At 41.1% G+C, this 11564-nt stretch overlaps 1 protein-coding gene across 2 annotated transcripts in view; it reads right to left on the bottom strand.

The window, feature by feature from the left end:
• The window catches only part of ZSCAN12 (zinc finger and SCAN domain containing 12), an 18826-nt gene extending 10053 nt beyond the window's left edge, over positions 1-8773 (bottom strand). For both annotated transcript variants that reach the window (XM_011944891.1, XM_011944890.1), the window contains exons 1-4: positions 8663-8773; positions 7342-7811; positions 2248-2392; positions 68-1088 (exon numbers count right to left, since the gene is read on the bottom strand). In XM_011944891.1, coding sequence (XP_011800281.1) covers positions 68-1088; positions 2248-2392; positions 7342-7743 — 1568 coding nt within the window. In that variant the 5' untranslated portion in view covers positions 7744-7811; positions 8663-8773. The remainder of the gene's footprint in view (positions 1-67; positions 1089-2247; positions 2393-7341; positions 7812-8662) is intronic.
• Positions 8774-11564: the final 2791 nt, after the last annotated feature.

The following is an 11564-nucleotide window of genomic DNA, read 5'->3' as shown; positions in this document are numbered from 1 at the left end:
TCTCTGATGCTGAATGAGGCTGGTGATTCCTCGGAAGGCATTCCCACACTCATCACACTTGTAGGGCCTTTCTCCAGTGTGGATTCTCTGATGTTCCGTGAGGACCGATCTTTGAGTAAACGCCTTCCCACACTTATCACATTTATAGCGTCTTTCTCCAGTGTGAATTCGCTGATGTTCTGTTAGACTTCTCCTTTGAATAAAGGCTTTTTCACATACCTCACATTTGTAGGGTTTTTCCCCAGTGTGAATTCTCTGATGCTGAATAAGGCCACTCTGACTGAAGGATTTCCCACATTCCTTACACTGATAGCATTTTTCTTTGTGGTGGATTTCCTGATGAGAAACAAGGGATGAGTTATAAACAAAGGCTTTTCCACACTCGTTGCACTCATAGGGCTTCGCGCCGGTATGAACTCCTTGATGCTGAGTAAGTATGGAACGCCAACTAAAACTTTTATTACACTGAGTACACTGATAAGGTTTGTCTCTTGTGTGGATCTTGATGTGGTGAAAGAGGCCTGCTTTCTGACTAAAGGCTTTGCCACAGTCATTACAGTGATAGTGTTTTTCTCCTGTATGAAGTCTCTGATGTTGGTTAAGAGCTGACCACCGGCCAAAGGCTTTGCCACACTCATTACACTTATATGGTTTCTCTCCAGTGTGTATTATTTTGTGTCGAATAAGCACAGTTCTCCCACGGAAAGCTTTTCCACATTCTTCGCATTTGTAGGGTCTGTCTCCAGTATGGATCCTCTGATGTTCTGAGAGGTGTGAGTGCTGACTAAAAGCTTTTCCACAGTCATCACATCCATAAGATTTTTCTCCTGGACAGATTCTCTGATGTTCAGTATGGTCAGAGTTCTCAGTCAGGCTTACTCCATTTTCATCACAGGTAGGTCGTTTATCTTCTCTGGAGCATGCAGAGGGCTCTTCTGTTATTTCTTCAGGTTCATGAGTTTCTCCACACCTAGCAGACTGGGACATATCATTTTCAAATTTACTGGATGTATTCCCATGTGGTTTCATTTCTTCAGAAACTTCTTGCTTTAAATTTCCATACTCATTTCCAGTCTCAACATCTAAAACTAAGAAGGGATCATAAATGTTACCTTTTGTACCTTTAAAATGTATCCATACATTTTAATATTAAGCAGCTGTTAGGAAATAAAAAATGCAAGACTCTACCATCTTAGTGATAAAGAGAGGAAAATATATTTGTTTCAATATGGAAAACATATATGCATCAAAAAAATATCTGGAAGGACACACAAAAAATTAGTAACAGTTACAACCTACTTCAGAGTAGGAGGAAGAGACTAGGTGGCTGGGAAAATCAAGTGGAATAGAAACTTTTCATTAAATAACTTAAAAAATTTTTGTTTTTAAGCCATGTACATTTTTACCTACTTAAAAAATTAAATGAAAATGAAACGGATACAGAGAAAGTAGAAATAAGGTAGTGGATCTTTCACACATTCACAAACTTTTAATATTTTGTAACATTTGTTTTATTATTTTTTCTTTTTTTTTTTTTTTTTGAGACAGAGTCTTGCTCTATCGCTCAGGCTGGAGTGCAGTGGCACAATGTCAGCTCACTGCAACCTCCGCCTCCTGGGTTCAAGCGATTCGCCTGCGTCAGCCTCCTAAGTAGCTGGGATTACAGGCATGTGCCACCACACCCAGAGAATTTTTGTATTTTTAGTAGACACAGGGTTTCACCATGTTGGTCAGGCTGGTCTCGAACTCCTGACCTCATGATCTACCCATCTTGGCCTCCCAAAGTGTTGGGATTACAGGCATGAGCCACCACACCCAGCCTGTTATTCCTTTTCTTTGTAAATATACAATTTTTTTTTTCTTGAACCATCTGAAAGTTAGTTGCAGACATAATGGCGCAAAGTCTTATTTAATGAAGCAGAAAGGATATAGTGCAAGTGGAAGATAGAGGTATTGTCTGACAGGATAAAAGCTAAAAATAGCAAGGAGGTCAGTATAAAGAGAGACAGTGTATCAGAAGGACTAAATTAAGTGTTAAAGCCAGAATTTAGAAGAATATGAATATATAAGAAAGTAAGGGTTGAAGAGTGACAAACCAGGCTACCTGAGAGTCTATGTATGAGCCATCAGATTCTGAGAGGGCCTTTTTGACTTTAATGATCAGAAACAGTAGCAAGTACAAAAAAGCCCCAGTGTCCTATGTTACCCATCTCCCCCTTCCTCCCAAGATGGGTCTTTCTTCTTCACCTTGCTCCTGTTGGGATTCAAGTTCTGGAGATTCATACTTTAGCTGGGCTTTCATGGACTGGAGGGGCATACTGGGTTCTCCTTCTTTTCCTAGAGGTACCATCTTCTGCAAGAACATTTCATGTTCCCCAGTGTGGGCTGAGACCTGAGGAAAATGAGATGTAGCTGACAGACTCACTCTGATAACAGAAAACAAAAAGTATACATTTGTGGCAGTGGCTGAAACCTGAAATGATCATTTTCCCAGATATAAGCCTGCCATAACCCTATCCATTCTTCAAGGCTAATATAAATGTCACCTGCTCTGGGGAATTTTCCCTTCTACACCCAGATGTAATTTCTCCTGTTGTTACTGCTAAAATATGTTGGTTGTGCCACTTTTACTTCTTTGTCTTATGCTCAAAGAAGTGGAGAAAGGAAAGGGAGAAAGACAAAACAAAGGAGAGAAGAAAAAGGTGAAAGAGGCAGAAAGGAGGAAATAAGACAGAACTTAGGGTAAAATAAAACATTAAGAGAGAAAGAGGAAAAGGAAAGGGGATATGTAAAGATAAATAATGCAGAGAAATAATAAAAAAGAAAGGCACCCTTGGGATGCTATGATGGGAGAACTGCTTGAGGCCAGCAGTTTGAGACCAGCCTAGGCAATATAGCAAGACCCCATCTCTCCAAAAAAATTAAAAATTATCTGGGCATGGGGGCGCACATCTGTAGTCCTAACTACTCAGGAGACTAAGGCAGGAGGATTGCTTGAGCCCAGTTCAAGGTTATAGTGAACTATGATTACACTACTGCACTCTAGCCTAGGTGACAGAGACACCGTATCTCCAAAAACAAAACAAAAGGTATTAAGGGAACAAATGAAGAGAAAGAAAAGAAAGAGGGTGGGAGAAGAAAGAAAGGAAAAAGAAGGGAAGGAGAGAAATCTCTTCCATATTCATTCCTAAGCTGTTCCCAATAGTCTCTGCCCTTCTGAGTTGCCCATCCCACTTCTCTCTGGGAAGATTATCTTATTTTCTATTTATCCAAGATGACAATCATCTCAAAAATCATCTACTATTCATTTTATCTATCTGCACCCTCATACTCCTCTCCATTTCTTCTATCTTAGAGGATGATGTCTTCTCTATTTCAAGGCTCAGATCTCTACTTCTGCCTTCAATCCCATCACTTTTGGCTTCCCTCTGATCCTTGCTCCCTCAGTTAACTAACTCATTTATTCAGCAATTTCAGTCACTGGGTGGCTGCCATTCTTCCATGGGCCTATTTCCTCTTGTACTTAAAAATAACAGGTTTCTTCAGCAAGGTATTGTAAAAAGCAGGGATATGGAATCACATGGATTACTTACTCTCTCTCTTAGTCTAATAGCTCTGTGACCTTGGGCTAGTTACTTACTCTCTCTGAGATTATAAATAACATTTGTATAAAGCACCTTGCACAGGGCTTGGCATAAAACAGGCTCTTAAATTACTCCTCCATTCTCTTCAAAGGTTAAATTTTATAAATAAGAAATCACCATATACTGCCTCTATTTCCCTGATACGGTTTCATTTTGTAGACTCAGTCTTCAGAATAAAAGCCAGAGTCAGCAAAATGCTATCTCAGATGTACAGAAAATGGTGTTTTGATATCTCACATTTTGAAAAAAGAAAGCAGGGAGAAAAGGCCAGTACTGTGAGCTGTGCCTTCTATTCCTGGATCTCTGGTCAGGCCTCAGAAATCAAGCTGTAAACTCCATTAGATGCCCCCTGCAGTGCTTTCAGAGAAAGAACTGGTTGGCAATACAAATTCAGGCATTTAAAACCAAATTACTCTTGCCTGCATCTAAGAATCCCATTCTTTGTACCTCTCTAGCTACTCTGTTTCTACTGCTCATTACTCCCTTCATGATCTCATCCTATCTTGTGGCTTTAAATACTATGCATATTCTGAAAAGCCCCAATTCTGTAGTTCTAGCACAGACCCTTCCACTGAATTCCAGTTCATTATATCTAGTTGTTTGCTCAACTTTTCTGCTTGGGTTCTAATAGGAATCTCAAAATTAACATGTCCAACCCTGTTTTTTGTTTGTTTGTTTTTTGTTTTGTTTTTTTTTTTGAGGCGGAGTCTCACTCTGTCATCCAGGTTGGAATGCAGTGGCAAGATCTTGTTTCACTGCAACCTCCGCCTCCTGGGTTCAAGTGATTCTCCTGCCTCAGCCTCCTGAATAGCTGGGATTATAGGTGCACGCCACCACACCAAGCTAATTTTTCTATTTTTAGTAGAGACAGGCTTTCACCATGTTGGCCAGGCTGGTCTTGAACCCCTGACCTCAGGTGATCTGCCCATGTCGGCCTCCCAAAGTGCTACGATTGCAGGCATGAGCCACCGTGCCTGGCCCAAACCCTAATTTTTGATTCCTGTCCTTCCACCCCAAACCCACTTCTCTCCCATTCTTTACCATCTCTATGAAAGACAAATCCACTCTATTTGATATTCAGACCAAATACTTGGGCATAATCCTTAACTTACTTTCTCTCATATTCCACATTCTGTATAAAAACAAACCCTGTCAAGCTCTACCTCCAGAATACATCCAGACTCCAATCACATTTTACCACTCCCACTGCTACTATTCTAGTCCAAGTCACCAATATCTCTCGCCTGGATTATTGCTTATTATTATTGCTTCTACAATGGTTTCTTTGCCTCGAACTTTTACTCCTATGCCTACCCCAGCCCCATTGTGGAACTTTCTCACAGAAGCCAGAGTGACTATTTTAAAATTCAAGTCAGATTATGTCTCTCTTCTGTTCAAAATTCTCCAATGACTTTCCATCTCAGAATACAATTCGAAATTCTTATAATTGCTACAAGTTCTGACATAATATAATCTTATAAGCATTTTATTTCATCTCCTCCTTGACAAACACATCTCTACCGTGATAAGTACATTCTCACTTTAAGACCCTCTGCCTGAATGCTTTTATCCCTGATAGCTGTATGGCTTGCTCTTTTCATTCAGATTTCTCCTGTAAATGTCACCTATCTGAAAAGCCTTCTCTGACAAGTCTACAGAAAACAGCATAATCCCCGCTTATTTCACTATTCCTTTTCTCTGCTTTTATTGTTGTTGTTGTTGTTTGAACAGAATTTACCACTACCTACATCTTGTATGTTTGTTGATTTTTCTTTTTTTTTTTGGAGATAGGGTCTCACTGTGTCTCCCAGGCTAGACTGCAGTGGTATAATCACGGTTCACTGCAGCCTCGATCTCCTGGGCTCAAGCAATCCTACCACCTTAGCCTCCCAAGTAGCTAGGACTACATGTGCCTGCCCGGCTAATTTTTGTTTTATAGAGATGGGGATCTCATTATGTTGCCCAGGCTAGTTTGTTGATTTTTAATTTACTATCTGTCTCTCCTCAGTAGAAGAGAATCTACATGAGAATAGCAACCCCCTGTGTTTTGTTGGCTGTTGGATTCACAGTGCCTAAAACAGTACCTAGTCCAAACAGACATATGGTAAATATGTACTTAATTATTTCCTACAGTCTTTAACTTTGTTAGGAGTGTCTCCGTTATACTAGTCTTTCAAGCTTAAAATCCCTAGTGTTTAGCTTAGAATACATTGCTCTGTAAAGAGTTCTCAATTGGTTCTTCCTTCTTTATTTAATAGATCTAATCTGTCATCACTTCGAAACAATTCTTACCTAAGACATGCTTCATCCTGAGTAATCGCACTTTCATTATCCTGTTTCTTTTTTTTTTTTTTAAACAGAGTCTCACTCTGTTGCCCAGGCTGGGGTACAGTGGCACAATCTTGGCTCACTGCAACCTCTGCCTCCTAGGTTCAAGTGATTCTCCTGCTTCAGCCTCCCAAAGAGCTGGGATTACAGGCACGTGCCGCCACGCCCGGCTGATTTCTGTATTTTTAGTAGATACAGGGTTTCACCATGTTGCCCAGGCTGGCCTTGAACTCCTGACCTCAGGTGATCCACCTCCCTCGGCCTTCCAAAGTGCTAGGATTACAGGCATGAGTCACCGCGCCTGGCCTCATAATCTTATTTCAAACTTAGATCTTTTTGCCACATGTTCCTACCCTCTCTATTGTATTTTGTATTTTGTATCACAGTGCTAGATTATACTTCCATTTCATTATTTCCCTAAGTTTCAAACTCTTTATATCAGGGTTCCTAGTGTTGGCTCTACTGACATGTTGGTTCAGATAATTCTCTGTTGTCTGGGGCTGTCCTGTGCGTTGTAAGAGGCTTAGCATTAGCCTTGTCCTCTCTACCCACTAGATACTAGCAGCACCTCCCTGAGTTATAACAACCAAAAATGTCCCAAGACATTGCCAAATGCCCTCTGGGGCACAAAATTGGCACTGGTTGACAACCACTGTCTCATTTTAGTATTAAAAACAAAACAAAAAAGTTCTATATAATTTGGTTCTCTTTTACATCTTACAATTAGTAAAGCTCATTTAGACTCAAGAAGAAAAGGTTAGGGGCATCTGTCTACAGAATAAAATCTCAATTCCAGAGGTTGAGATTCAAGGTCCTGGACACTATCTCAACTCTTCTATTCAGAATTCACCTTTCCAACCTAACTGGGCTTTCTACTACTCAAAGAAGCACAGAATCCCACCCTGCTCTCCTCACTAACTTTCCATTGTACTCCCACATCTCATTCCCCTGAAATAGTTAATTTCTCCATTTTAAAACCCTGTAATGGAGTCAGAGCAATGGATATATCTGCAAAACCTTAATTCTTAATTATTTGTATTGTGCAACAGAGTGATGCCCCTCCAAGAGACTGCTTCCCATCCTGCTACTTTCATCTCTCTGATACCTTCTCTTGTCTTAGAAGTTTTCTAAGATGAGCAGCATGTTTATCAAACAGAATTTTGTAGCTTAATAGAGAAATATAAAATCCTTCCACAGAAAAGTTATAAAGAAGTTGGGACCACATTAGCCAACTTTCCCTGAAACTCATGCCCCTTTCTGATGCACCAAACTGTCAAAAACATGCTTTGTGAAAAAATGGCTGTTCTTCACTCTGGCCTAGAAATCCAGTTTATCTTTTCTCAAACAGAAGTCACATCTTTTTTCTCACCTGCTCTCCTGGCTCATCCAATTCTCTCTCTAAATCCTCCAGCACAGTCACCACCTCCTCCCCACTCTCCGGATGCTGCTCCTGCACCCAGGCTTGGAGCTCCTCAGGTAGGATGGTCAGGAACTGCTCCAGCACCAGCAGCTCCAGAATCTGTTCTTTGGTGTGGGTCTCTGGCCTCAGCCACTGATGGCAAAGTTTTCGGAGTCGGCTCAACGCCTCACGGGGACCAGATGTCTCCTGGTAGCAGAACTGTCTGAAGTACTGGCGGAAGACCTCTCTGCTATGGGTGTTGTTTTTATGCAGGTCCCAATCCTGTCTGGTGGTATACTTCTTCTCCTCTTTCTTTACTTCCAAACGTTCATCCTGGTCCATGTGGGCCTGGATAGCCCAAGTAGATGCCATTTTAGCTGTGCTAGAACTACCGGTGTTTCAAGTAAGAGCTCCCCTGGAAAATTTATTCCTGGACAGCCCTGAGAAATAAGCCATCATTATTAACACAAACTCCACCATAAAGTAAAACTGCAAATTCTGAGAACTTAACTGTGATCTTTGAAATCTGGCCTCCAGGTTAATGTACGATACTTACTCAGAAAAATACTCTGATAGAAAAGACTTAAGATTAGACCACTTTAAAGAGAAAGACTGAAGAAAGGTGCCAAGTTGTTTCAGGACTTTAAGAAGAAGAGTAAGACTTGTTAGTAAACTTATGCTCATTTGGTCCTAAATGAAAGACAAATGGAATAAAACTAACATTTAGATCAAGTAAACAATAATGATAAAAGGTTAGGACATCCTTGATGAGTTACTTTTATCTTTTGAATGTCGAGATGTCTGGTGGAAACCATGAAATCACAAAAGCAACAAAGTCATGTAAATTTATTTCCTCAGGGACTTAATCTTTCTGCTCCTTATTCTTCATTTATAAAGTGAGAAGGCTGAAGAGGTTACTCTTTAAGGCTTCCCTCTATCCTCGTGGTCTGTGATTATAATCTGAAGTAAGGAAGGCCCTAGGATACCGGCCAGCGTCTGTGAACCACCACTGTCTAGAAATATCGGTAAGCGCTGAACCCAAGGATACACCGCCGAGGCAAACGCGGAAGGTAGGTATGGGCCTTACAGCATGGAATTGCTGCAGACTGGGAGCCGATCCCTCATCCTAGTCTCCCAACGCACTTTGGGGAGGGAGAGCTTCCCGCGGATCCGCCTGGGCTTGGGAGGACCGGGGTCCATTCTGCAGAGCCAGAGCCGAAGGGCCCAGCAACTGGAATACAGCAATCTCTCGCCCACCTCCTCGCAGCATACAGAGCACAACATCGCTCACCTGCGGCCCCCGGGGCCAGAAGAAAACTCCCTCCTACGGAGCGAAGGCAGGAGGCCTCGAACCCTTTTGGGACCCGGAACCCATCGAAAGTGACCCACAAAGGCCGGAAGCGGCCGCGGGAGGGCTGAGAACCAACCCGTGTGGGGCGCACTTCCGCAGCCGCTCTAGGAAGGGAGCGAAAGGGGCTTTCAACTCGGTAGTGTTTCCGCGCGTCTACGTGAGAGGAAGGCTGATGGCTCTCAGACCCGCGGGTAAACGGAGCTGGTTTATCTTTCTCCTCTTCTTTACCCAGCCATTGTCCACACTTTCCCCGGCCCGATGGGTGGTCAAGGCTTGTAGAACTGATCTGAAGACAGGGAAATCCCTTGCGTCTCCATTCACTTTGGGATTCTGTGTCTCTGAGGTTAGAGATGCCTCAAAGGGATGTTCTCGGGGGACCTTCTCCGGGGGACCTTCCCAAATCCGCGCTTAGCGGTAGCGAAGGGATTTCTTCCACACAGACTTCTCAAGGGCCAGCGGGCTGGTTTCTGCCGGCTATTTCGCCATCCACGATTCTCTTGATGTTCTCTTTTATGCGCCGATGTACGATTATATGTCAGAAAACCCGGTTCAATGGAAAAACTGTAAAAAAAGGATAATTTAGTAAATTAGCAAGATATAAAGTTAACACACTAAAATCAACGGCCTTCATATATGTGAATAATCAATGATAACGACTTACGAGATATAATGGAAGAGAAGACCATATTTACAATAGCAACAAAAAAGTGAAACTAGGAATAAACTTAACAAGAAATGAACAAAACTTCTATGGGGAAAGCTTTAAAAAGCTCCTAAAAGGCCAGATGTACATTTAAACAAACAAAAAGCAATATGCGGTTCTTGGAAATACTCAAAGAGGTCAATCCTCCCTAAATAAGTATGCAACTTTAGTATTCCAACAAAAATATCAACAAATATTGTTCTGGAATTAGATAAACTGATTATAAAGTCCAACTGGGAAAATAAGAATAGCCAGGAAACCCATGAAAAAGAACAATGGTGAGGGTCAGTCTTATCAGATACTGGAACACACCCATATGATTTTATTGTATTAACAGAGAGAAAGAATAGACCAGAAATAGATCCAGGTATGTGAGGATATTGAGTAAATGATGAAGGTGACACCACATATCAACAGGGAAATGAAGAACTTAGAAGTTGTGCTGGGATGACAACCATTTGTCAAAGGTAAAACTGGATTTGTATTTCCCACCACACATCACAATAGAGAGAAATTCTAAATGGATCTGAGATCTAAATGTAAAAAATCCACCTATACATGTATTAGAAGAAAACATGAATAATAACTCTAACACGTGGGAATGGGGAAACATTATCTAACCATATGGGTCAAAATCCAAAACCCATAAAAATAATAAATCTGACTACATAAAAATTAAATGTATTGCTTGTCAAAAAAAAAAAAAAACATAAGGAAAGAAAAAGGCTTGCAACATATCACAGGCAAGGGCTAGTTTTCCGAATATCTAAAGAGCTCCTAAAAGTTGAGAATAACCAATAACCCAATAGAGAAAATGGCCAAAAGAAATAAAGAGTTGACAGAATAAGAAATGCTAGCAGCCCTCAAACATCTGTAAAGATGTTCAACTTCGCTCAAAATATGAACATACAAATTAAAAACTATGCTGACTGAGGTACCATTAGTCATCAGATTGGTAATGGTCCAAAAGTTTGACAGCATACTCTACTCAAGAGGAAGGAGAAACTCCTAACATTCTAGTGGGAATGCAAAATGATACCACCCATAGGCAGGAAAGATAATACTACACAGCATAATTGTATATGTAAGTTTACCCTTTTTTCCTGCAATACCACTTCTGGAAATCCATCTCAAAGATACTTTGACACGCACAAGATTAAATGGGATCGGGGGAGGCCTGATTTTTAAAATGCCAAATATGAGGGGATGAAATTGAGAAATAGGAAGAAAAATGGATCAGGGCTTCATCATTTATTGTATAGGGGTTAAGAGAACCAAAAATAGAAGCCTGGTATCATCAGAGGATGGTGGTCCCTCCATCAAGACAGGGAACTAAATGACAAGTAGCATTTTGAGAAGAAATTTATGAGCACAGCTTGGCCATGTTAAGTTTGATATCCTAGGAAGCGTTACACTGTAGATGTTGCTATTTGTTAACGGATTGGTTTAGGGATTTGTGGGTCTAGGAGTCATGAGAAGAGAGTTAGCTTGAGATCCATATTTTGGAGACTTCCACCTTTCAGTAATGGTTAAAACAATTAAGATATCTCATGAAGTGTGTAATGCCAAAAGACAGCCTAGGACAGATTTCTGGAGTGCCCTTTGCCCCCTACTGCCAGCCCTGTAGATTCTTCTTTCAGGGCATCTGGGGAGAAGGGAGAGAGAGATCCCTCCTCACACTGTGTCAGGGCTCAAATCTCACCTGAAGCCATAGAACATCTCAGAAAACAACAGACAGAGAAATTACTGGACAACCACTTGAATTTAACCTGTAAGTGAACCTCAAGCTCACTTTGGGGTCCTTTTCTAGGCATCTTGAAGGATTTTTGCAATGCAGTCGTTTTCCAAGTTTCACTTGGCATGACTTACTGAAAGAAGCTGATATGAAAGTCTCACTTAAAAAGTCAACTTGCACCAAGAATGATTGACTTGGCATAGTTCCCAGGGACCTAGGTGAAATAGTCAACTTTTTGTCACAGATGCGACGTAGCCACAAGAAAAGAGCATCTAAGCACAAAGAGAGCTTAAGGCAGAACTCTGAGTAAAACCAATCTCCATCTTTTGACACTAGAGAAACACAAGAATATAGAGACAAAGAGCAGACAAAATGTATCTCTAGAATATCTTTATTTTAAACAA

The sequence above is a fragment of the Colobus angolensis genome, unplaced genomic scaffold (assembly GCF_000951035.1).
Source record: "Colobus angolensis palliatus isolate OR3802 unplaced genomic scaffold, Cang.pa_1.0 Scaffold237, whole genome shotgun sequence".
In the NCBI taxonomy this organism is placed as follows: Eukaryota; Metazoa; Chordata; class Mammalia; order Primates; family Cercopithecidae; genus Colobus; species Colobus angolensis.
The sequence above is the reverse complement of the archived record's forward strand: the minus strand, read 5'-3'. Positions and strand labels throughout refer to the sequence as shown.